The sequence below is a fragment of the Phoenix dactylifera genome, unplaced genomic scaffold (genome assembly GCF_009389715.1).
Source record: "Phoenix dactylifera cultivar Barhee BC4 unplaced genomic scaffold, palm_55x_up_171113_PBpolish2nd_filt_p 000441F, whole genome shotgun sequence".
NCBI classification, from domain to species: domain Eukaryota; kingdom Viridiplantae; phylum Streptophyta; class Magnoliopsida; order Arecales; family Arecaceae; genus Phoenix; species Phoenix dactylifera.
In genome coordinates, this window is record NW_024067875.1 from 25060 (window position 1) to 52748 (window position 27689).

The window sequence follows — 27689 nt, forward strand, 5'->3', positions numbered from 1 at the left end:
GGTTTATTTGCAAAAGGGTTTTTGCAATATACAGACATCATCCTACCTTCCTGCATTTCTTGGCGTGCGTGTGAAGTAGAGGGTCCGTACATCCGGGCCTCGCATAGCACCAGATCCATCAGTACCAGATCTGGCACCAGATCCAGTTCCAGATCCAGTTCCCGATCCAGTACCAGATCTAGCATCTGATCCAGTATCTGATCCAGCACTTGGCCCTGTACCAGATTCTGCTCCTGAGTACCTTGACCATCTTCCGCTGTGGGATCGAGGTATGATAAACATAATATAGTTATGTTATTTATTTATACCTGTTATAAATAAATAGATAAAATTTTAAAACTGATTTTCTGACCTGGCATCCGATTTTATCGGATTTTGCGGGATATTTTACATCACTTCCTAATACTCCTTAAAGGGGGATTAGGTTAACCATGAAGGAGGGGCACATGCCTCTCCTCCTTTTCCTGGCTTGGTGTGGCAAAGAAGAGGGGCCGGCGCCCCTCTTGGAAGTTAATCAAGGAGCTCCTACAAAGTAGGAGCTCCACATGCTATTTAAGAGGAGGCATGGGGGCTGACCTAGGGCATCATTGAAGCCCTCTCCCTCTCCAATTTGTGGCCCCCTCTCCTTCCCTTTCCTTGGTTCATCCGCAAGCAAAGGAAGAAAAAGAAAGGTGGCCTCTTCATCCTCCCTTCCTCCTTCCAACGCAAGAAAAAGAAAGAAGGCTGCAGGGGTTTTGTTCCTTTACTATTCTTCATCCTTCTTCTTCCTCCTCTCAAGCACATTCAAGAGTTGAAAGAAAGAGAGGAGATCAGCCATTAAAAGTTGTCTCTGCAAGGGAGCTAGCACCCCGGGGAGACGAAGAAGCTTGATCGGTTCCTGCTTCGTGTGGATACCCGTAGAGGCTGGGCACTTGAACGGCTTCAAGCGAACCTTCATCCAAAACCACGATCATCAGTTTGCGGTGATCATCTACCCGCACAAGGTGAAGATCTGATCTTCTAATGATTCTAAAAGTTTTAATCCTTATCTATCTACGAACGGTTTTTGAACAACGTTCATGCGATGAACGGTTGATCCCGCGCATGCCTCTTCCGTTGCATCTGAATTTTTTTGAATTTTCTGCGGCATGGGCGCGGTCCCCAACAGTTATGTCTTACTTCATAGTGACTTAATATCCGAGTATCGCAGATCAGTATGGTTATAAGAAATCACAATTTACTGTCATATCAGATATAATATTCAAAACAAATAAATTTTTTCTCCTGCAGAGAATTTTTATGACTCAGCAAAGCGCCAACAATAACATTCATCCTACCCCAAGGATTGAGCAAAGATGGTTGGTTGAGTTATTTCCTGAATGGTTATTAAAACAGGTTAGACGTTAAATCCTATTAGGTCTTTTATTATATTCTACAATCGGAACTTTGAAAAATTAATTATTATCTGACTTAAATTTTTTTAGGTACCGACCATGATGGAGAGACATTGTTCCAATGAATTAATAGTCCTTGCTCGAGGTTCGAACAATATTGTCAATAGATATGATTGGTTCATTATAAATGTGTTGCTGGGGGTTCAAACCGAGAACGATTGGCACAGCGGTGTGAACGGGGTTCCCTTGGAATTGCTTCGGTTGCGCTCCACCTTCCGCCGGAAAACCTGCAAGCAAGCCTCGCACCACCACCGGGGTGGTGGGGGCCCTCCGACGATCAAGTTAGGGGAGATCGAAGGAGAAGGAGAGATAGCAGGTAAGATGATACTCTGGAAAATCTTGCTTACCCTCCCCTTCCCCCCCAGCCGCATATATATCAGGCTGGGGGGTTTTTCTGAGGATTGGTCATCGTGTCGCACGATGGGGTTGCCACTGACATGGTCGTTACAGGGCATCGTGGGGCAGCGCTGGGTACGGCCATGGCAGGGCGTAGTAGAGCTCCGCTTTGTACGGCTGTTACAGGGGATCGTGGGGCCGCGCCGGATACGGCCGTTGCAGGGAGTAGTGGAGCAGGGGGCCGCGGCGTGCCTCAGGGGAACAGTCTGTTGTTGTCAAGAGATTGCCGACTTGGGGTCGGATTGCTGGATCAAGGGGCACCCGACTCGGGGTCGGGCTGCGGAGCCGAAGATATCCGACCCGAGGTCGGATTGCTGGATCAAGGGGCACCCGACTCGAGGTCGGGCTGCGGAGCCGGAGATATCCGACCCGAGGTCGGATTGCTGGATCAAGGGGCAGCCGACCCGGGGTCGGGCTGCGGAGCCGAAGATATCCGACCCGAGGTCGGATTGCTGGATCAAGGGGCAGCCGTAGTCTTCCTGGGCGCGCGTGCCGGTCACGTGGGGCATGGTGGCTAAGTTTCCCCGTAACAGTAGCCCCCCACTTCCGAGCCTGGAACCAGGAGGAGAACGGGTGAAGGGAGTGACGCTTCGAGATTGCCGCCATCCCTCGAAAAGGCGCGCGCGCTCCGAGCTCCCCGCCTTCTTTATGGCGTATGGCGGTTGTCGCTGATCTGGCAGTCTGCGGATTTCGGCGGACATCCTTCCTTAATGGCGTCGATTCGCCTTTGGGGCGCGAACGATCCTTCGGCAGCCGGGCGTCCTCTGGCGTCACCGAGGCGTCACCCGCCTTTCCGCCTATTTAACCGGGGGCCCTTCCCCCGTCCGTCTTTCTCTTCACAGGCATCCTCGAGTTTCTCCCTTGTGCTGCTGCCGTTGCCGTCGGACTGTTCGTTCGCTCCTCCTTTGACGCTCTCGGAGCCGTTCTGCTGAGGGTCTCCTCCGAGGCGGACGACCGGATTATGGCGAAGGTCGTGGAAGCGAAAGCTCAGATTACGGAGCGAGCGGAGGCGGCGCTGGCCGAGAAGAGCGCGGAAATCGGGCGTCAGGCGGTACAGGCCTATCGTCAGTCCGCCGAGTTCATCCGTGACATGTCGGACGCGGGGTCCGACTCCTTTGCCTTAGGCTTCGATGAAGGCCTGGCAAGGGTGTCCGCTAAATACCCCAGAATTGACCTGAGTGGGGTCTCCCTCCTCGACTCCCCTCCGATGCCATTGCCTGCCGATTCTCCAACCGTCTCCCTACCCTTCGCGGACGTGCTCGCCGTTCCAGACCCAGGGGTTCCTCCAAGCTGATTCTCTGTACTTTTCTTTGTTCTTTTCTTTGTATGTTGGCGTTTTGCCATGTTGTATGGGTCTCGGCCCTGATGCAACGAAAGTTAATGCAAACAAAGTGTTTCCTCATTTCACTTTCGTCCTTCCTCTTTTTAACTCCTGGTAGCGTCTCGCCAACTCCTGACTCTTGAAGTTCCTCCGGCGCTAGGCCAGGCATCCGAGGGTTAGGCCTCAGAAAATTCTTCCGGCGCTAGGCCAGGCATCCGAGGGTTAGGCCTCAGGAAATTCTTCCGGCGCTAGGCCAGGCATCCGAGGGTTAGGCCTCAGAAAATTCTTCCGGCGCTAGGCCAGGCATCCGAGGGTTAGGCCTCAGGAAATTCTTCCGGCGCTAGGCCAGGCATCCGAGGGTTAGGCCCCAGGAAATTCTTCCGGCGCTAGGCCAGGCATCCGAGGGTTAGGCCTCAGGAAATTCTTCCGGCGCTAGGCCAGGCATCCGAGGGTTGGGCCTCAGGAAATTCTTCCGGCGCTAGGCCAGGCATCCGAGGGTTAGGCCTCAGGAAATTCTTCCGGCGCTAGGCCAGGCATCCGAGGGTTAGGCCTCAGGAAATTCTTCCGGCGCTAGGCCAGGCATCCGAGGGTTAGGCCTCAGGAAATTCTTCCGGCGCTAGGCCAGGCATCCGAGGGTTAGGCCTCAGGAAATTCTTCCGCTGGTCGGCCAAGGCTGGCGCAAGCCGAGGCGATCGGTCGGGGCTTCAGGCTAGTCTGCTCCCGGGATGATCATCGGGTTAGCCCGGCATCCGAGGGCCGAGCCTCGGGGAATTCCGCTCGTTGGTCGGCCAAGGCTGGCGCAAGCCGAGGCGACCGGTCGGGGCTTCAGGCTAGTCTGCTCCCGGGATGGTCATCGGGTTAGCCTGGCATCCGAGGGCCGAGCCTTGGAGAATTCCGCTCGTTGGTCGGCCAAGGCTGGCGCAAGCCGAGGCGACCGATCGGGGCTTCAGGCTAGTCTGCTCCCGGGATGATCATCGGGTTAGCCTGGCATCCGAGGGCCAAGCCTCGGAGAATTCCGCTCGTTCGTCGGCCAAGGCTGGCGCAAGCCGAGGCGACCGGTCGGGGCTTCAGGCTAGTCTGCTCCCGGGATGGTCATCGGGTTAGCCTGGCATCCGAGGGCCGAGCCTCGGGGAATTCCGCTCGTTGGTCGGCCAAGGCTGGCGCAAGCCGAGGCGACCGGTCGGGGCTTCAGGCTAGTCTGCTCCCAGGATGATCATCGGGTTAGCCTGGCATCCGAGGGCCGAGCCTCGGGAAATTCCGCTCGTTGGTCGGCCAAGGCTGACGCAAGCCGAGGCGACCGGTCGGGGCTTCAGGCTAGTCTGCTCCCGGGATGATCATCGGGTTAGCCTGGCATCCGAGGGCCGAGCCTCGGGGAATTCCGCTCGTTGGTCGGCCAAGGCGGGCGCAAGCCGAGGCGACCGGTCGGGGCTTCAGGCTAGTCTGCTCCCGGGATGATCATCGGGTTAGCCTGGCATCCGAGGGCCGAGCCTCGAAAAATTCTGCTCGTTGGTCGGCCAAGGCTGGCGCAAGCCGAGGCGACCGGTCGGGGCTTCAGGCTAGTCTGCTCCCGGGATGATCATCGGGTTAGCCTGGCATCCGAGGGCCGAGCCTCGGGGAATTCCGCTCGTTGGTCGCGCGCCTATCACTTGCCGCTCGACGAGGTTTCTCCGTGGCCAGCTGCGATCGTGTTTCTCCTCCTCTCGAAGCGTCGCCTGGGGAACACCAGAAGGCCATTAAATGCTAATTGAGGCGTTACCTGGAAAATCGGACCGGCCAGTTGCTGCTTGCGAGGAGTGCCAGTTAAGCGGCCGCGATACGCGCGTTCTTCGAGGCGGATGCGGCCTGGGCGCGTGCGGAGATACGTGGGCCGCGGGATACACGCCGCCCGGAGTGTCCTGCACGAAGAATGCAATTAAGGAGAACGACGCTTAGGAGATCGTGGGGGGATAAGCCTCGAGAGCCGGAACGGCTCCGGATTCGATGTGCCCGCATTTATTGGAGCCACCCGCATGAGAACGACCGGGAGGCCACAGTTTGGCTATAAATATAAGCGCAGGTGCGGTAGAGCCTGCCAAGCCGGAGCTGTTCAGGTTGCCATGGATCGTGGACCTCCTCTTCGGTGCGTGGCTGGGAAATCCCTGCCGGAGGAACGGAAGGCGCGCCCCTCGCGACTTCCACCAACTAGCCGTTTCATCTGGGATCAACGGAAAGATTCTCCCCGGTGGAACTCCGCTCTAGGCGTTTCATCCGGGATCACGCCTCCTCGCGCTCTTCTCCCTTGTATTCCTTTCCTCCCCTTCTCCTGGGGAGGACCGGAATATCCGTTGGAGGTGGCGTTCCTCTAGGAGCAGTGTGAACTTCTTCTTCGTCCGCGCCGGCTTTTCGTCTTTTGCGTGAGGCGTCGATGGCGCCTCCGGGGGGAAGCACCCACGTCCGGTGGGATTGCAGCTGCTTCGGGTGGAGGGTTCGGGATCCCGGATCTTCAGCTCCACGGAGTCCCCACCTCTTCCTTACTTTCTTTACTCCCCAATTCCCCTCTGGGAATTCTTTGTAATCACACGAACACGCCATTGTAACCAGGAATTATTGAAATGAAAAGAACTATATATTTTTTTTTGAACTGTCTTTTTGGCTTTGTCTTTCTACTGGTAATATACCCGCAGGTTAGCGGAATTCCAGCTCCTTGGAATTTCTCGACCATCTAGGGCCTCCAACTGGTAGGAGCCAGGTCGGTTTACCCAGCGAACCCTATACGGGCCTTCCCAATTTGGCGCCAGCTTTCCACCTTCCGCGGGTTGAGATGCTTTGGCTCGCCTTAGCACCAGATCTTCGATTCTGAAAAGTTTTGGTCGGACCTTGGAGTTATAATATCGGGCCACCCTCCGCTGATACATCGCCATCCGAACCTGCGTCATTTCCCTCGCTTCTTCCAAGAGGTCCAGGTTCCCTCGGAGTTGCTCCGAATTGGCCTCGGGTCGGTGCGCGGCCACCCGGGGCGAGGAGAGTCCGAGCTCCACGGGGACAACCGCTTCCGTGCCATAGGTTAGGCTGAAAGGCGTCTCCCCGGTAGGGGTCCGATGCGCGGTCCGATACGCCCAAAGGACGTTCTCGAGTTCTTCGACCCAAGCTTGCCTCGTTCGACCGATTCGCGCCTTAATTCCATGGAGGATTGTCCGATTTGTCACCTCGGCCTCGCCGTTGGTTTGGGGATGCGACACAGATGTGAACCGATGCTCGATCCCGAACTCCTCGCAGAAGTCACGGAAATGCTTGTTGTCGAACTGTCGACCATTATCCGAGATGAGGACCCGGGGTACCCCAAATCGGACAATGATGTTTTTCTTCACGAACTTCCGGACTTGCGCCTCCGTGATAGTGGCCAGCGGCTCTGCCTCCACCCACTTGGTGAAGTAGTCGATTGCAACAATCAAGAATTTTCGCTGGGCGGAAGCGACGGGGAATGGTCCGAGGATATCCATTCCCCACTGTGCGAAGGGCCAGGGTGCGGTGATTGGTGCCAAGGGGACAGAAGGGACTCTCTGGACGTTGGTGTGGCGCTGGCAGGCGTCGCATTTCCGTACGTGATCCTTTGAGTCCTCCAACAAGGTAGGCCAATAATAGCCTTTCCTCATGATCTTGTGCGCCAAGGACCTAGCCCCCGAGTGCGATCCGCAGACGCCCTCGTGGACTTCGCCGAGGACGTAGGCCGCCTCCGAGGGGCGGAGGCACCTTAAGAGGGGGGCGGTAAACGAGGTCCGATACAGCCTCCCTTCATAGAGTACGTAGTGGGCGGACTTTCTGACAAGTCGCCGAGCTTGATCTTCGTCTTCAGGGAGGATCCCTTCGGCGAGGTAGGCGACGAGCGGGTCCATCCAAGACGGCTCCGGGTCAATCGCCATCACCGCCCCCGCCTCGCCGATGCTCGGGGCATCCAGGGTCTCCAGGTAGATTGTCCTTGACAGGTTGCGCGCCTCTGCGCCCACCAAGCGGGTCAACCTGTCGGCCCTGGCATTTTCGCTTCTGGGGACCTGCTGGAGGTCGACGCTGCCGAGGTCGGGAATGAGTGCTTGCACCTTCCGGACGTAGTTCTGCATGGTCGGGCTCCGGGCTTCGAACTCCCCACGGACCTGCCCGACCACCAGCTGGGAGTCGGTGAAGACCTTCAAACGCCGGATGCCGAGCTCCCCGGCGAGTTTGAGTCCCGCGACTAGGGCCTCGTACTCCGCCTCGTTGTTGGTCACTGGAAACCCAAACCTCAAGGCATACTCGGCTATCACTCCATCAGGACTGGTAAGGACCAGCCCGGCCCCTCCACCCTCGGGGTTCGACGACCCATCGATGTGAAGCGTCCAGGTCGGGAGGTCGAGGCTGGGCGTTTCCAGCGGTCTAGGTTCCGCCACCTGCACCGTGCACTCAGCGAGGAAGTCCGCAAGCACCTGGGCCTTGATGGCGGGCCGAGGCTGGTAGCGGATGTCGAACTCACCGAGTTCTATTGCCCACTTCACCAGCCGTCCCGCATTCTCGGGGTTGCTGAGGATCTGTCGTAGTGGTTGATCAGTTAAGAGGGTGACAGAATGGGCTTGGAAATAGGGGCGGAGCCTCCTGGTCGCGGTTAGCAGCGCGAAGGCGATCTTTTCAGCCTTCGTATACCGCGCCTCGGCATCCCGTAGGACCCGGCTGATGTAGTACACGGGCTTCTGGAGCTTTGCCTCTTCCCGAACCAGCACCGCACTGACCGCGGTTGGGGAGACCGCCAGATAGAGGTAGAGCATCTCCCCTTCTTGCGGCTTGGACAGCAGGGGAGGAGACGCCAGGTATTCCTTGAGCTGGTCGAATGCTGCTTGACATTCGGCCGTCCAGAGGAAGTCTTTCGGGCGTTTTAACACCTTGAAGAATGGTTGGCAGCGTTCGGCCGATTTTGCCACAAATCGTCCGAGCGCGGCGACCCTTCCAGCGAGCTCCTGAACCTCCTTCACTTTGGTCGGAGGGGACATACCTTGGATGGCCTTGATTTTGTCCGGGTTGGCTTCGATACCCCGCTGGTTGACAATGAAACTGAGGAACCTCCCGGCCGAAGCGCCAAAGGCGCACTTCGCTGGGTTCAGCTTCATGCGAACCTTCCGCAAGGTGGTGAAAGTCTCCTCCAGATCCACGATGTGCTGGTCTGCCTGGCGGCTCTTCACCAGCATATCGTCCACGTACACCTCCATATTCCAGCCGATTTGCTCTTTAAAGATTTTGTTGACGATGCGCTGGTAAGTGGCGCCAGCATTCTTCAGACCGAAGGGCATTACCTTGTAGCAGTACAGCCCCCGGTCTGTTATAAAGGCAGTTTTCTCCTCATCCTGTGGGGCCATCTTTATCTGGTTGTAACCGGAGAAGGCGTCCATGAAAGACAGCAGCTGATGTCCGGAAGTCGCGTCGACCAGTTGGTCCATCCGCGGAAGCGGAAAGCTATCCTTGGGGCACGCCTTGTTCAGGTCGGTATAGTCGACGCACATCCTCCACTTCCCGCTCGCCTTCCGGACAAGTACGACATTTACCAGCCACTCGGGGTAACTCACCTCCCTTATGAATCCTGCCTCCAAGAGTTTGTCTACCTCCTGGTCGATCACCCGGATCCGATCCGGGGCACAGTGTCTCTTCTTCTGCTTCACTGGCCGGTGGGTCGGGTCGACGTTGAGGGCGTGAGAAATGACCTCCGGGTCGATCCCAGGTACATCGGCCGCCGACCAGGCAAATACATCGGCATTGGCTCGGAGGAATTCCACCAACCGGGCCCGAGCTCCCGGGTCGAGATTGGCGCCGACCCGGACCGCCCGGTCCCGGCGGCCTTCCTCGAGGGGAACTTCGACCACACCCTCGGCCGGCTCCCCCTGCCGCAAGGCCACCTCGTCTCTGGCATCAAGGGACTCGACGTTGAGGGCTTCTGCGGGCTTCTTCCCTTTGAGGGTCGCTAAGAAACATTGCCGTGCGGTCGGTTGGTCACCTCGGACCTCCCCGATCCCGACCGTCGTGGGGAACCGCATGAGCAAGTGGTACGTGGAGACCACCGCGCGAAGGGCGTTCAGCCCGGGTCGTCCGAGGATAGCGTTGTAGGCCGAGGGAACACGGACGACCAAGAACCCGAGTCGCACCGTGGCTTCTGCGGGTGCGACGCCCACAGTCACAGGCAGCTCAACGACACCTTCCACCGGGACAGCGTCGCCGGTGAATCCTATGAGGGGGGTGGATATTTTGCGCAACGATTGTCTGGACAAGCCCAGCTTTTGGAAGGCCTCGTAAAACAAGATATCAGCTGAGCTTCCACTATCCACAAGAATACGCCTTACATCATAGTTTGCCATAGTGAGGGAGATTACCATGGCGTCATCGTGGGGGGTCTGAACCCCCTTTACATCCTCATCACAAAAAGTGATTACATTGCCGACCCTCTGCCTCTTTGCGACGGCCGCACCTGACGCCTCCGTCGAGCCCCCTGCGTTCCTCACGGGCCGGGGGTAGCCCCCAGTGATAGTGTGGATCACGCCCGCAACGGGTCGATTCTGCTCCCGAGGCTCCGGAGGAGCCGGGTCGGCCGGACGCGGGTCTGCGGGGGGACGTCGGTCGCTCACATATCGACCGAGACGCCCCCGGCGGATGAGAGCCTCGATCTCGTCCCGAAGCTGGAAGCAGTCTTCTGTGTCGTGGCCGTGGTCTCGGTGGTACTCACAGTACGCCCGGGAGGGCCTCTTCCCAGGGATCTTCCGCATCTGTCTCGGGGCCGGGAGGTCCTTCCGCCCCTTGATCTCCATAAGGATCTGGGCCCGGGGAGTCAGGAGAGGGGTGTACCGGTTGAAACGTCGGGGCGGAGAACGAGGGCGTGGGGCGCCGTGGTTCTTCGCCGGCGACGGGCTTCTGCGCCGACGCTGGGGCATCGGGCTCCTCCTCTGGCGTGCCTCTTTCCGCCTTTTCTTCCCAAGCTTTGGAGGGATCTCAGCGGCCTCCTTGCTCCGGTGGGCGGCCGCCTCCTCGGCGTCTGCATACTGGTTCGCCCGGGACAACAGCTCTGGGAAGCTCCGCGGCAGGCGTTTGTCCAGGGAGAAGGTGAGTCTGCCCTTCCGGAAGCCACGCTTCAGGGCTGAAAGAGCTACTTCCTGACTCAGGTTCCGGACCTCCAGCGTAGCCCTGTTGAAGCGGGTAAGATAATCCCGCAGGCTTTCTCCCTCGTTTTGCCGGACATCGAAGAGGGAGTCGGAGACCAGTCGCCGCCGGCTACGGACGGCGAAATGAGTGACGAAGAGGCGAGTGAACTGGTCGAAGGACCGGATTGAGTCAGCCTCCAGCCCGGCGAACCACGCCCTCGCCGGGCCACGGAGGGTTGCCGGGAAAGCCTTGCAGAGAAGGGGATCTGATGCTCCGTGGAGGAGCATAAGGGTCCTGAAACTCTCGACGTGATCCCGCGGGTCCGCCGCCCCGTCATAGGGCTCGATCGCCGGCATTTTGAACCCCGGCGGATTCGGGGTCCGCAGGATCCTCGAGGCGAGCGCCGGCTGGGAGGAGATCTCTAAGTCGGCGAAGGGATCTTTGGAATGGCCCTTCAGGACCTGGAGTTGTCGGTGGAGATCGTCCACCCGCCGGTCCAGGGCGCGACCGGTGGGTGGGAGACAAGGAGCGGCGAGAGGGGGACCGACTGGAGCGCGGGTTCCTCGAGGACTGGGGGGTCTGGGAACGCGCCGGGGCCCGCCTCTCGGACCCCGCGCAGCTCCGGTGGGAAGGTCCCGGCAGAATGGAGCGTGCTCGAGAATCCTCCTCGCGCCGGCGCTCCTCCCCATGGGAGAGGAAGGAGCGCGGGTTGAGGAGGACAGGCGAACGCTCAGGCAGCGGCGGCTCCTGAACCCGCTGCGGCGCCCGGGACATCGCACCCTGCAGATTCTGCACCGCCTCCGCGAGGGTGCGAACCTGCTGGGTTAGCTGGTCGAACTGGGCGGCTTCGACCGTCTGAGCGGGCGGTGGGAAGGTGGAGTGTTGCTGAGAGTGTGTTGGAGATGCAGCGGCCCTCCGGCCAGAGGCGCGAGAGGCCCCGCGACCGGAAGCATTGGAAGCTCCACGACCACCTCGCCGTGCCATTACGATCGCCCTGAGATCCGGGCCCTCCTTCTAGCGCCAACTGTTGCTGGGGGTTCAAACCGAGAACGATTGGCACAGCGGTGTGAACGGAGTTCCCTTGGAATTGCTTCGGTTGCGCTCCACCTTCCGCCGGAAAACCTGCAAGCAAGCCTCGCACCACCACCGGGGTGGTGGGGGCCCTCCGACGATCAAGTTAGGGGAGATCGAAGGAGAAGGAGAGATAGCAGGTAAGATGATACTCTGAAAAATCTTGCTTACCCTCTCCTTCCCCCCCAGCCGCATATATATCAGGCTGGGGGGTTTTTCTGGGGATTGGTCATCGTGTGGAACGATGGGGTTGCCACTGACATGGTCGTTACAGGGCGTCGTGGGGCAGCGCTGGGTACGGCCATGGCAGGGCGTAGTGGAGCTCCGCTTTGTACGGCTGTTACAGGGGATCGTGGGGCAGCGCCGGATACGGCCGTTGCAGGGAGTAGTGGAGCAGGGGGCCGCGGCGTGCCTCAGGGGAACAGTCTGTTGTTGTCAAGAGATTGCCGACTTGGGGTCGGATTGCTGGATCAAGGGGCACCCGACTCGGGGTCGGGCTGCGGAGCCGAAGATATCCGACCCGAGGTCGGATTGCTGGATCAAGGGGCACCCGACTCGGGGTCGGGCTGCGGAGCCGGAGATATCCGACCCGAGGTCGGATTGCTGGATCAAGGGGCAGCCGACCCGGGGTCGGGCTGCGGAGCCGAAGATATCCGACCCGAGGTCGGATTGCTGGATCAAGGGGCAGCCGTAGTCTTCCTGGGCGCGCGTGCCGGTCACGTGGGGCATGGTGGCTAAGTTTCCCCGTAACTAAATGGTTTTAAATTTCAAACAAAAAAATGTGAAAAATTTAGAAAAACCTAAAATAGTGGAGTTATGGTCGAGGCGGACGGAAAAATTTATTATGGTACCCTAATAGATGTTTATGAGTTGGATTATTACGGAAACTTTAAGGTAGTATTATTTCGATGTGATTGGATGAATATAAACTCATCTAAAGGTTTGAGGCAAGATATAAATGGCTTCACATTAGTAAATTTTTTAAGGTTGATACATATTGGTGTGCTATTGAAAGATGACCCATTTGTTTTTTCATCTCAAGCTCAACAAGTGTTCTTCGTGCAAGACTCGAAAGATAAAGATTGGTCTGTTGTTATTAAGACTAAACCTAGGGACTTGTATGATATGGAAAAAATGTTAGCAGAGGAGGATGATGAGACTTATACTCAGTGTATGCCTTTTAATGTTGCGCCAATTGATGAATTGAATTCTACTAGTTTGGTTAGGATGGATGCTGAATAAGAGCTGGCTAGTTTCTTTATGGTAAGAAAAATATTACTTTTATGCATTAAATTATTTTACAATTTATAAATTATTTCTATAACTAATATTGATTCTTTTTTGTGCATACTAGATTACAACATGCCGCGAGAAAAATGTTTCAGAGATATTGAGTTTCAGCACAAATCCGTGGGATCTACTTCTGATCGTTCCTAGCAGCCCGATGAGCCCCATACTCAGTCTGGGTCCCAGTCTGAGCATGCGCCACCTGCAGCTTGTCCAGACATGGATGACGTGGACGTCCTGGGTAGTTTTTATATTAATTTCTCTTACAATCATACTATTTTAAATCATTTGCCTTTAATGGACTTCTTATTTTATAGATGGACTGGAGAGAGTGAGGAGAACACGAGGGCCCACTCGAGCACGAGACGTATGGACCCTACCTGAGGATGAGAAGATTGTCGTCCATTGCAACGAACTAGGGCAGCCCATCAAGAATGCTGCAAGCATTTTATCCACTTTTTTAGGATCGGTTGCGCGGAAGGGACAATTGTGTCCGCTCAACTATATGAAATGGAATGAAATACTTTCTTCGTATAAGATTGAGCCTTTTAGAGTTATTGAGGTAAAGAATTAAAGTTGCTTACTATCTTCAATTATTTTTTGATTTAACATTGATATAACATTTTTGACTTTGATATAGAAAAAGTTTGTCCTTCCTGCAAATAGCCATGATTGGGTGCTGAAGTCCGTCAACCGCAAATGGAAAGAATATAAGGCAAAGCTAAAGACAGATTGGAAGCACGAGGGCATGACTGAAGAGGAGGTGGCCTGTGTTTGTCCTCCAGATGTAATCTCTCATCAGTGGAGGGAGCTTGTCCACTACTGGTTTTCCGAGAGAGCTCAAGTTGTGTATATTTTTTCAATACCTTAGATTGTATTTATTATTATTATACATTAGAAATTTATACATTGTATAAATTATATTGTTTATTATTTTTCGGGAAAGACATATTCCAATATTGGTAGAGCTACTCGAGCATCACAGACTGTTCCTCACACTTCAGGCTCCATGAGTTATGCGAGGCGTAGAGCTGAATTCGTAAGTTTGTTTGAAACTCTTTAAATTTATCTTAAATTATTCTATCATATAGCATGTATACTCTTGAAATATACTTTTTGTTGTAGATGGATGATAATGGAAGGGAGCCTGGTAGGGTGGAGTTTTATAAGATGACTCACACCCATCGAGATGGCAGCTTCGTCCAGAAGGAGTCAAGAGATATAGTTGATGTATTCATCTTTCACTTGTGCTGCATTTTTTTTTGGTTCTATTATTGGCATACATTAATTTGAATTTTTTTTTTGAGAGATATAGGATAGGGCAACAAATCTTATTTCAGAGCGCGTCGGGGGGTCATCATCATCCGACGCGACCAATCATATTGAAGCTCAAGTGCTCGCTGAATTGATGGGCCCAGAGCGTTATGGTCGAGTGAGGGGTTACGGCGTTGGAGTTACCCCCACTCAGTTGTCTTCAGTGGGCACATATACAAGAAATGCCAGAGAATCTAGTAACACTGCAGAAGTTCGTCATCTTCAAGCAACTATTGAAGAGATGAAGCAAAACCAAGCAAATTTGCAGTCTCAGCTTACGAATATTTCATCCATGTTACAACGATTTTTTCCTTCTCAGGTAAATAACTATATATATTTGAATACATTACATATTATCAGTTATGATATATGAGTTAATGTATCACATTATTCCTAACTTCTAAGGTTTCTCTTTTTTTTTTTGTAGATTCCTGATACTTCAAATGCTTGTAGAGATGATGATGGAGCTGAATCTCGTCCCTTATGCATTCTAGATTATCTTTTATGAGTTTGATATGTATATGTTTCTTATTTTTCAGAATACATTGTAATTTGAAACTTATTAAGCAAATTTTTAATCAGATATGATAATATTCATATTTCGAATGATCTGAGTGTTTGTGTCAATGTATCAATGTAATACAGGTTCATATTGTTATAATGTATGTTTTGTAATGTGTGTTTTATAATATGGATTGGTGTTTTATTTTTTTTTAAAAAAACAATTCCTGATGCTTTTAAGCGTCGGTAAAAGACGTCATGGCTCCGCACCGGCACGCTTATGCCGACACTTCAAATGCTTATGTTAGCGTCGGCAAATGAGGATATGCCGACGCTTTAAAGCGTCGACAATTTGCGACGCTATAAAGTGTCGGGGAAAACCAGGAGGAAAACCGTGACGAAATTGTCCGTCAGGTTATCGGCGACGCCACTTAAGCTTCAGTAAAGCCCGGTTTTTGCCACTCTGGTATCTCCCATGCTTTGGCGACGCTTGGTGTTGCGTCGGCGGTACTTTAGCCGACACTAAAAAGCGTTGCTAAAGGTCCAAAAAAGCGCCGGGATTGGTCCTTTTTCCTGAAGTGAACATATCCTTCCCACTCATCTAGTAGCCTAGCTATGGTAGGATGTAAAATAAGCTCGAGCCCGAGCCGAACTTGGGCTCATAATTGAAACAAGCTTTACGAACTCAAGCCCGAGCTTTTGCTTTGCCAAGAAAGCCCGAGTTCGAGCCTAATACAGAGCTCGGTACCAAGTCCAAGCCCGAGCCCAACTTTTGTAAAACGAGCCGAGCCGGAGTCTGGGGAGGCTCGGGCTCGGCTTGGCTCGTTGACAGGTCCAGCGCCACTTGGGCATGGCTGTGTTATGTTTGAAAGGTACATGACAAAACCAAAATGACGCGTGAAGACCGGTCCGATCACCACCGCCTTCCAAGACTAGCCGACGATAGCGTTCAACCACGTCGATGTACAGCAACCACTACTTTTTTTTTTTTCCAGGTAACATACAGCAATCAGTGCTTCGAATGGGACAGAAATCTAAGTTGCTACACCAATGAAAACTAATACTCATGCAACCTCATCAAGTAAAAGAAAAAAAACAAAACAAAACAAAGCAAGATGGTTGCTACCTTCCATCAATATTAATTCAGCTGACAAATGGCAGTGGTCCTGCAAGAGTCGTAGTTCTGTAGTGCATGAACTTCCAGCGAGAGCAAGCCGAAAAGAAAGGGACAATAAAGGCACTCGATCGGCCGTCGTCGCCCTTTGAACGCATGGCCACAACGAGTGAACCGCTGCTCTCCAAGAGCTCTCGTCCAGATGAGCGGAGCGAAGAGCATGGCAGCGCGATCGCCGCCGCCCATTCGTCAATGGTCTTCGTGGCAGAGATCGGAGAGCTCGGAGACATCGGCTCCATAAGAGGACCAGGAGATTTCTGGAGGGAGTTCGTAGTGGAGTCCAAGAAGCTATGGTACCTCGCCGGCCCCGCCATCTTCACCTCCATATGCCAGTACTCCTTGGGCGCCATCACCCAGATGTTCGCCGGCCAAGTCGGCACGCTCGAGCTCGCCGCCGTCTCCGTCGAGAACTCCGTCATCGCCGGCTTCTCCTTCGGCATCATGGTAACAACAGATACAAAAATATCCTATATAAGAAACGCGTAAATTAATTAAAAGTTTTACATGATCGTTGTGTGAAGTTGGGGATGGGGAGTGCTCTGGAGACGCTGTGCGGGCAGGCGTACGGAGCGGGGCAGCTGGACATGTTAGGGGTGTACATGCAGCGGTCCTGGGTGATCCTGAACACGACGGCGCTGCTGCTGAGCCTGCTCTACGTGTTCTCGGGGCCGGTGCTGCGGCTAATCGGGCAGACGGAGGAGATCGCAGGCGCGGCGGGAACGTTCTCGGTGTGGATGATCCCGCAGCTGTTCGCGTATGCGATGAACTTCCCCATCGCCAAGTTCTTGCAGGCGCAGAGCAGGATGATGGCGATGGCGGTGGTGTCGGTGGTGGCGCTGCTGCTGCACGTGCTGTTCAGCTGGCTGTTGATTCTGAGGCTGGGGTGGGGGCTGGTCGGGGCGGCGGTCGTGCTCAACGCCTCCTGGTGGCTCATCGTGCTGGGCCAGCTCGCCTACATCTTCGGTGGGGCCTGTGGCCGGGCTTGGTCGGGCTTCTCCTTGAAGGCATTCGCCAACCTTTGGGGATTCGTCAGGTTGTCTATCGCCTCCGCCGTGATGCTCTGGTAACGACCGGTTTCAAAACGCTATCATTTATTTATTTATCTTTGTTTTATCTGGCACGTCTCCTGTCGATAATTAATGTTAATTGCATACGTATATATCTGGGTTAAGGGTCTCTGCCACAAAGCGGTCCGGTGCCTTTAGATTATTTATTTGTTTGTTTATGTACTTATTTGGGTTTCAGCAACACGAGGTTGGTCATCAGGCAACTCGGATATCTTAGATTAAGAGAGCCCCGTAAGCGTAAATGGACTTTTTAAAACGGACACTGGTAATCTGAGCATATCTCAATCGATCAAGGCATCCTTGTCTTTTCTCGAAAGAAACCAGTGATGATATTAGGTTACTGGGAAATATTTTTTAATATGGGAAAGAAACTTTTGGAGCCATTGTAACGTGGCATTGGCAGCAGAGTGTAGGACAACTAAGCCCCGTTTCCCAAAGGTAGTTGGCTGCATAGCTTCCAATAATATAACTTTTTAAAATAGAATTTTTATAAAAAAATATTTACTATTTAGAAACTAAATTTTTAAAATACTATAAAATTTTAATATATATATTTAGTAAACAAACTAAAAAAATACTTTTTGTTATGAGAAAATGATCATAAAAAATATTGTATAATACACCAGAGCAGAATAAAATATAATATGTATTAATACATAAATATATGATATAATATAATATTACTATAATATAATATAATATTATTATAATATAGTAATATAATATTATATACTATAGCATAATAATATAACATAATTTGATATTATATAATATAACATATCAATATATTATAATATAATATAATATAATATAATATAATATTTATAGTATAATATAATAATAAAGTATAAAATATTATAATTATTATTATTATTATATATTAATAAATATAAAAAAATATTTTTTGTAATTATAATATTTTATCATGAGTAGTTTGGTCTAAATAGAAAAAAAATTATAAATCAAAATAAGATAGGCTAAAAGTGCTTTGCCGAATAAGTTCTATTTTAGAATTTCTCTCGTAAATTTATTTTAGTTTTTTTGATAAAACTAAAACAGCTTCTAAATTTTTTTATTAAATATTTCTATTTTATTTAAAAATATTTTTGAACAGTCAAAAAATATTTTTTAATTCACCAAAAATCCTGTCGAACGGGGCGTAAAATGGTGCGGCTGAGGAGCCTACCGTATTAGACCTTGCTCGAGCTCCCACGTCATCAGACTGTGACAGCAGGCGACCCTTTTGTCGGAGTCCAATGACGATGAAGCGGCAGGTTAGGCCCTTTGTCTCTTTGCGTTTGGATTATTCGCTTCTTTCTTTGGTTAACAATTATTCGCTTCTTCAACCAATGCCCCCTGCGGGGATGAGAGAATTTTTGGATTATTCGCTTCCTGGACCTATGCAATCTAGGAGGACGAGAGAATTTAACCACGGAAATAATTTATTTAGCACAAGTGTCCAGCTAGAATAGATGATCGATTTGGTCGTCTCCTGTTTGATTACATTTGATTCTTGCACACAAATATCGCACAATAAGATTCACGTGTTAGTTCTTTGTCATATTTATAGTGTCATATAAGAAGAAAAACTATCTATGCACCAAAGAAGGTTGTATAAAGCGATCTTCCTTTTGTTCCACATATCTTAACTATTGCGTCCATCTTAAAGTGAAATTTGAAAAGTCAAAATTTGAACAGGAGGAAGACCTACTAACAAAGTTCATCCATTCCTCACTTAAAATAAAAAAGAAACAAAATGTGAAGCATAGTTTGTGAGGTCGTCCGTCTATCTCCGTCTCTTCTTCCTCATCAAATCATTCTTCTCTCTCCAACTATCCACAAGGCTTCCTCCTCCTTGCCATAGTTTGTGAGTCCTTTTCTTCTTCTTCGAAATATGGAGTCATTTTTCTCTCCATGATTCATGTTCACCAATACACAGTATATAACCAAGTAATACATATTTATAAATTAATCATCCAACGACCCATATATATGTCTAGGTAAATTGATACATAATTTTTAGAACATGATATTCGCCAGTACATAGTACATGTCCAGGTAATATATGTTCAACGGGTTTTTGATATACACTTTGAGTTTTTTTGATACAAACCCAACAATGGCCTAATACATATTTTCAGGTAAATCGCCACACATCCAGACAAATTAATACACAGTTTCCAAAACATTGTATTCATTAGTGCATAGAATATATCCAAGTAATACATATTCGACGGATTTCTGAGACAAACTTTAAGCTTTTCGATACATACCCAACAACGACCTATTATACACCTCCAGGCGTATTGATACAAATCTAGACAAATTGATTCACAGTTTCCACAACATTATATTTATCAGTACATAATTTATATTCAGGTGATATTCAAGCAATAAGTTTCTAGCGCATACTTTAAGCTTCTTTGATAAATACTCAAAAGCAACCTAATGCACACCTCTAGATAAATTGATACATAGTTTTAGTTTTTTTTTTTTTTTAGTACAACGGCGGCTCACACACAACGGGTGTGAATGCGGTATTTAGTTCTTAGAATAGGATGTTCACTAATACACAATTCATAGCTATGTAATATATACTTGGAAGAAGATTTTGAGGAGGAAAAATAAACTTCGGGAGGAGTTGAAGGGCTTATGGATGGATGGAGAGGGACGGATGGCTTGGCAAGGAAGAAAAAAAGGGATACTGATAGATAGTCTCATGGACGATGCTTCACGATTTTTTTTTCTTTTTTCAAATCATGGGATGGACGGAGTCTGGCATTCCATTCAACTTTGACTCTTCGGTTTCTAGTTTAATATAGATGCTATAGGATATGCATCAACAAAGAAAGAATACTTTTGTGATCTCCTTTGGTGCATGCACTAAAAGATTTTTATTTATGATGTGATGTTTGATGCAATATGCAGTTTTTACACATGAGAATGCTTAGAATTCTAATAGGGCCTGATATATAAATGTATAGAAACTAAGGTTGAAAATGGGCCGAGCTGAGCTTCCATTTGAACTTGATCCAAAATTTCTTGGGGGACTTTAGGCCGAACTTAGGTCCAAAAATTTTAGGAATGAAAAACACTACAAATGATAGGCATGAAAAACACTACAATAGATAGGCATGGAAGACCAATTCACCAACTAAAGCAGGGGTTTGGGGTAAAAAACGTGTTGCATTTTATAATTTATATATGTAGCATTGGAGGATGTGACACAATAAGGAAACTTGTTGGCTCTTGGGCTAGCAAATCCCAATTAACCAACGACAAGTTTATCCCCCTGGAGCAGGTTTACCTCATCATAATGGTGAGCACAAATTATATAGGAATGGTAGTGATGGGGTTACAGCATGTATGTATGTATGTATGTGTGAGCGGGTAACACAAGAAGGAAACTTGTTGGTTCTTGGGCTACTAGGAGCCAATTAATCAACGACAAGTTTATACCCCTAGAGCAGGTTTACCTCATCATGATGGCAAGCACAACTTATATAGGAATAGGGATTATGGGGTTGCAACATATACACCAGGAGTCAAGTATAAAAGTTTCGAACCTAAACCTAATCCAAAAGTTTCAGTAGGTCTTACTTTGGAGTCATAACCAACCCGTTCATTGTCAGATCTGTATTAGATTCAAGGCGGGTACTGGCTTTGCAAGTTGGTTTGACAACCTTGTACACCAGATCAGCTTGGTACATTCTAAACCAGCTGGCTTATGATAGTACGGCAAACCTTAATATCACGTACATGATAGTATGAACTGCTGTAGACATGAAGACCACTTTTATCATAGGTGTTTATGATATTTATCTAGTCTAGAAGCACTCTATACAATGTTAACCATCATATAATTTCATTTACCTAAAAAAATAAATAAGCAAAAATGTATACATTTTTATACACGTGGGGCTTAGGTTGTTGCCATAATGCCTCTATTACAGCTTGTTAAATGACATCATGCTGCAAAATATCATCCATGAGAGTGTACAAGGAAGTAGTTAGAAAGAAAGTTATAAGCTTTGATTGAGATTTAATCCAGAGAAAGTACAGTTTGATCTAGGTTGTTTCATATATGTCTAGTTATAATTTATGGCCTAAATAATAATTTTATTAAGTTGTACTAGAAACTACGGGTATGATGCTAAGATTATTTCCTTTACAGTGTTTATGTAAAAAAAATTCAAATTTGATTAAATATGAGAAATTAATATTTCTAGTGGATTTTATTTTAAGACGCATGAATAGAAAGGCTCTCCACATATCCTAAGAGGTGGGTATGTTTCTTTTAATCATTTAATTATGGATTTATATTCTACTAAAGATCGTGTGGCACTACTACTAGCTACTAGAAGTATGTTAACTCCATTGGTACCATTTCTAAATGCTTAAATAAACAAAGGGTAAACATGTAGCTACATTAGTCCAACATATTATTTTAGTCTTTCATGCATTTGCTTTGAGATGCAGTGCGTATAAAACCATTACCTAGTTGTGTATCTGAAAAGAGATGTATTTTATTATTTCTATTTATTTTGCAGCTTGGAGGTTTGGTATTTTATGGCATTAATTCTTTTTGCTGGTTATCTCCAAAATCCTGAAGTTTCAGTTGATGCTTTGTCAATATGGTACGTCTCTCTCTCTCTGTTTTTCTTTCCGCTTTTTTTCAATTGATCTCTCATCCTTTTGTCCAACCTTTCTAAGACCACTTACCGTTAGAAACGAAACATCGGGATATAAGCTTCTGTAAAACCATATGAATACTAATAAACATGAATAAGTTGGTTATGTATATAATACTACCTCACTTATAATTAGCCAAATTCAATAGCAACATATAACATTCCACAGACACTTCAAATAATTTAAAATAGCAACCATTTTCCCTACATTTAATCTTGGTGTTGGAAATCTCAGGTTATATGGAAAATTGTGATTGAATACTAAAATCAAGCATTTGCCAGAGATTTTAGGAAATATTGCAATAAAAGAAATATGTGAACGAATTTAGCATGTTATATAATACCCTCATAAACTACAAATCTTAAGCCTCAAACCTGTTGATATTTTTAATATTATTTTATTTATTCTAAATTAGTAATTTTTTCTAGTTAGTTGTTTTTAACAAACGGTTGTCTTTCTCAATGGATATTTGTTAACTAAAGTACCTTTCAGAGTGTCTCCTTTTGGGGAGACACTATACCTTTCTGGGTCTATATCATTGGGATTCTATAAATAAAGCAAAATCTGGGATTGTCAGATCACTATCACAACTCGTTGGCTTTTCTTACTTGCATAAACCTATGTGTTGGAAGTTTTTTAGTGAGATGTTTGCGTGGGTTTTTTCAAGATTGCTACTTACAAATCATAGAAGGCTTTATCCTCCATGCCTTAAAGATTAATTCTCATTTTTATTTCTCACCTCATCCACCATCTCGTTCCTAACAAAACCTTCATTTAGAATTATATTACACCATAAGAGAGCAAAAGGAAATTTGTTATATTTCATTATAAATCCAAGAGTTGGAAGTTTTTGGCAAGAGTTTTTTGGAATTTTTTGAGGATTGCTACTTACAAATCCTAGAAGGCTTTGCAGTATCTTGGGGGTGTTTTACTATGTTAGCAAAGTCAAATATCTAGCATAGGCAAGTAACACCTTTAACAAATATCCTACAAGCCTTAAAACTTAGATTCTCAATTTATGTCTCACTTCATCCACCATCTCGTTCCTTAACAGAACCTTCTTGAATTACGCCATACGATTGCAAACACCAAGCAAAAGGAAAATCTTTAATTTCATTATTTTGGTTCACCACGGGATGAAAAGTCGGTGGTTGGCTGAATTGAGACGTTGCCACGTCTAGCCGCAGTCTACGACTGCCATGCCATGAGCGAACAGAGCTGTGATCATTTACGGGTCTGGAAATCTCTCTGGGGAATAATCATTTGGAGACTGCAGTTGAGATGACCTCCTCCATGCATACAATCAACCCCACTTAGATGACTCAAAATCTAGGTCTTTCTCATCCCATTTAAATTTCCACGGAAGCTGAAATCTCTCAAGTCAGTTCCTCAATATATTGAATCATCTTGAGCTCATGCCTCTCCATTCCTAGCTCCTCACATCTGTGAATAAATTTAAACTCTTGCCATCCCAACACCATGTCTTGTGAAAGTTCAAATTGCGAAGGCTATCAGCTGGACCAACAGGCCAGATGGAACCAGACCTGGATCTCACCTTTGTCTGACTTGAACATGACCTAGATAATGGACGACTTTATGTCAGGCATGAGTCCAAAGATAAACACATGAATGTTATTGTTCTGGATCCAAGTCTTGTAAAAACATTCCAAACTTGATTCAGATATGATAATTTACCATATATTGTATAATATAATTTATAAATTTTATTCTTATACTTTTCTCCTTCATAAATATATTAATAAACTTGAGTTTTTCCACCACGCCTCTTGCGTCACCTCCCCACTTGTGCAACCAACAGACCCAAACTTTCCGCCACCAATAGCAATCATTTATTATTATCTCATATTTCTTCTCCTCTTTATCTATAGTTTTTGACATGTATGCCTATTAAAACTAGTCTATAACCAATCTATACTAGGATCATAAACTCATCAGATCTTAATAGTCGCTGGATATTGGAAACATGGACCCAATGCCCTATAGGGTCCGATCCAAGTTGAATGGCACCTCAACCTGATCCAATCTAATAGCATCCCCGCAGTCTACTCTCAACCATCCCATTTTCACAAGTCCCTAAGTATCATGAGTTTATAGCCCACCATTAGCATGTCCGCGCTCTATCACTCCAATTCTCTCTGTCTCGATCTCTTTCTCTCCGCCCCCCTCACCCCTCCCCGTCTTACGGGATTTCCTTTTCTTCTTATCAATTTTTAATAATAGCTTGTAATTACTTCTACATTTCTTACTTATCAATAATTTATTTCATATCTTGATTTTCATTGTTTTCTCTTTTTTTGTATGCCTCCAACTTTAGTATTTACCTTGTAGATATAAGTTCATGGTCTTTTCTTGAACTCAAAATAAAAGAAACAATATTCTCACATAACCTTAGTGTCTTTAAACTTGAAGATGTTTGATGAATGTATTTCAGCCAAACTACATCTAGATTTGAGATTCCAGTTCATGAGTTCTTTATATCCTTTTTAATTTGTGTATTTTAGTAATTGATATTTGTGCAAGACCTCAAGTGTCATGGCCACATATGCTATCTTGCACAAAAAATCTAGACAGACTAGAATTGGTCACAACACGGGAGAAATAATTAGAAAAAAAGCTAACACGTCTTCCCACAATTTTTAGGATTAGCAACTGGGGATAGGAATAGGGTTCGAGGGTTTTGGAGACAAAAAGACTTATTATGTGTTTTTGAAGGTATTTTAAATCTGGAAATGATATGCAGTATTTTGCAATCACACGTAGATTGCTCACAATTATGGTGGAAATAAAGAGTGAAGACAACGTTGGTGTATCTTGAGAAATGAGGAATCTTAGGATATTTGGGAAGCAATTATCAGGTGTAATGTGTTTCGGCAAAACGTTGACAACTTAGTAACTTAGAAAATCAGGAACAAGAGAACATGCACAACTAGGAATTAGTTTGTGATCACAATTTGATAGAATTGGTTGTTGCTAACCATAACTTTTTAAATTAGACTGGATCTTGCATGATTTGTAGAGAAGTTCTCTGCATATTAATATATCAGTAGCCTGTGATTTCATTTGGAAAAGAGATGAGAAGGAGCATTCTGAAGTCATTTATGAAGAAGTCATAATATGTTATAGTTAGTGGCCGAGGGAGTGGTTTTGGTTTTTGCTAATTTTTCATGAGTATTATTAGGTGAAATTAATTAACAAGGCCACATATATGGATTCTGGTTATGCTAAATCTTAGAAAAACATAAACTTGGAGTTCCGCCCTTAAAATAGGTATATTTTAAATTATACTATCAAACCTATTCAAGATCATTCTCATCCTACTACTACTTCTGCTAGTGTGAACTGAATGATTCTTCCCCAATGCACAACTAATATATGACTAAATGCATGATGGTGGTGAGTTACGCCCCATGCGATATGACGATCACAACGGAATCTCGCACGGGACATTGTTCATCGTATGAACACGCTACGGATCATAGAGTTCAAAAAATTTTTCTGGATCCAAATCCAAAAGGCCTTTGAACTCATGAGGAAGGAGAGATTAGGATCTGAAGGGATTAATTAAATATCACAAAACTAAAACAAAATCAGAAACAAAGGTTTGGAGATCCCATCTTCAAACTTTGTGCGGGTAGAAAAACACCGCAGCCTGATGATCTTTGGAGGTTCCTGTTGGAGCCACACACGCATTTGGCTTCTACAGGTATCCACACGAGGACTCGACTATCTGAGATCAGATCACCGGAGTGCTAGCTCCTTGCAGAGACCTCTCATGACTATCAATAATGATTAGAAGAAGATCAGCAACATACCTTCTTGAAAAGAACTCTTTCTTCTTCAACCTTACTCGTGATGGAGGAGGAGGAAGGAGGATGCTTTGCACCATGGATATTCCTTGCCTTACTACCGTAGAGGAAGAGGATGAAGAGGGCCTCTTGCTGCCATGGAGAAGGGAGGAAGAAGGCTTGGGTGTGGTAAGGAAAGAACCCTTCTTTTGGCGTGTTGGCTCCTCTCTTTGGTTCTCTTCTCACGCCTCCAATGCAACCTTGGAAGAGGAAGAAGGAGGGCTCCTTGCTGCCATGGGAGAAGAGAAGGAGAGGGAGAGGGTGGAGGCGTGGAGAAGGAGAGACTCCTATGAATTACTCTCATATGCCTCCAATGAATCCATTTTATAATTGGTGGCTTAGGGTTTTTCGAGGCTTATCAAAACCAAAAGATAGACTCTACCTTGCCACCCACCCTTGGATCAATGCCAAGTGTCCATGGCGCCATGATCAAGAGGATTAGAATCCTCTTAGGTGACGCCTCAAATCAATGCATGACATGTGTCCTTAAATCAAGAGATTAGAGCCTAATCACATTGGGCTTGGACCTCTTTCATGGTGCCTTGGATGGGTCCTAATCGCATTAGGACTTAGGCTAACTCCTAATCATATTAGAAGAATTAGATGGGGTACCATGCATCCTACAATGCCATGGAGACTTTAAAGTCCGCATGGTGTGAACACGATTTAATGCATTTTTATCCTACAATGCCATGTTACTTTAAAGTCCGCATGGTGTGAATACGACTTAAGGCATATTCCAAAAATATACCCTGATCTAATCAGGGTTAAACCAATCATGAGCCCAACTTAATTTGGGTCGAACCCAATTTGATTTGGCTCATCAAATCAGCCCAATTTGCAATCTAATTGCAATCAATTCCACTTAATTCTTCTTCCATTAACTCATTAACATTTAGTGGGTTAATTCAATCACCAATCATATTGATAATTGACATCAATTATGATTCTAAATCATAATTACGATAATTTGACTAATCAAATCCTTTATGTGTACGATCCTGTAGGTTCTATTCTGTCTGGTAGTAAGACATATTGAGATCTCCATCTCAATATCACTGAAACTCCTTTTAGTGGACTGAAATAATTTCAGGTCTACTCTTAGGGTTTACTAATCATCAAGTGAATGCCTTCAAGTCTCACAATCCACTAGTGACACCTAGCAGTATGTGGTGGCAACCCAGCAGAATGGAATGTCTAAACCTCTTAGTGCAGTTAGCGCATGATACAGTCCTTTTATCATGGATCCCGACATGACAGAGGTTATGGATAACTCGTCAAACTCCATCGTCCATCATATGTCAAATTTATTTGACCTCTAGTTCGAGATATGAAAAACTCTTTTTCCAAAATATCTGGCTAGGAATTTATCGAACTGAGTCTCATAAATCACGTAGGATCACTCTTAATCTATCAAGATCGATAGATTCAATTTAGATGCAACCCTATTCCAAAATGAACCTACTATAGCCAATCCGCACCACAAGGATCCGAATGGCTAGGGTCCAAGTTTGTATACTCGTCAAACTACAGCAACCTCACAGTGAATAGTTGAGGCATCTTAGGTCCAAGAACCAGTCATACAACTGCAGCATAAGTAGTCACTGACGAGTGGATAGACATCCATGTAACTACTTTCTTCGGCCACGTTCAATACCTTGTTCTCTAACAAGTACTTGCACAATCACTCCAATGTCTCTACACTGTGGACTCGAGACTCATCCATCTGACTAAGTGATCTATGCACTAATCTTATCAGATCGATCACCGTCCCTCATGATGGATCCATCGATCAGGAACATTTAGAAATTAATCCCTAATGACACATGCCTCAAATTTTCAACTCCTTCAGAATATGTGTCATCATCTTATTAATTTTTTGGACGATTCATGGACACATACAAACATGAATGAATAATAATGTCCAATCTTATTAACAAATAATAAGGGCCAAGTACAAATTTATATCCTATATTATAAATATGTGTCAGCCATATTGGCTTCTAGGGCATACTTCTAACAATCTTCCACTTGCACTAAAGTCAATCAGACATGTATCTAAGCTCCATCTTCTTAAGATGGGCTTCAGTCTTCTGTTGACTTAGTTGCTTAGTGAATGGGTCCACCACGTTGTCTGTGGAGTCTACTCTCTGCACCTCTACATACTTCTTTTCGAGGTAGTCGTGTATCAGATGAAATCGTCGCCCTATGTGCTTGGACTTCTGATGAGACCTCGGCTCCTTAGCTAGTGATATGGTGCCATTGTTGTCGCGGTAAAGTGCTATGGCGTCTGATGACATAACACCTAGCTCTTCGACAAACTTCTTGTACCAGAATGCTTCCTTTGTAGCTTCCGATGCGGCAATGTACTCGACTTCCATGATAGAATCTGCAATAAACAATTGTTTGGAACTCCTCCAATTTACCGATCCTCCATTGAAT

The 27689-nt window shown here is 47.1% G+C and overlaps 1 protein-coding gene across 3 annotated transcripts in view; it reads left to right on the forward strand.

Annotated features, from left to right (window-relative positions):
- Positions 1–15465: 15465 nt before the first annotated feature.
- LOC103724117 (protein DETOXIFICATION 29-like) overlaps positions 15466–27689 on the forward strand; it is an 83676-nt gene continuing 71452 nt past the window's right edge. Inside the window, exons 1-3 of one of the 3 annotated variants that reach the window (XR_005508280.1) lie at positions 15466–16066; positions 16144–16685; positions 21240–21326. Coding sequence is in view for 2 of the 3 variants with exons in the window: in XM_039118904.1 (XP_038974832.1) it covers positions 15641–16066; positions 16144–16685; positions 21240–21326 (1055 nt within the window). In the remaining variant the exon portion in view is untranslated. The remainder of the gene's footprint in view (positions 16067–16143; positions 16686–21239; positions 21327–27689) is intronic. The other 2 variants (XM_039118904.1, XM_039118903.1) reach the window with 2 other exon arrangements.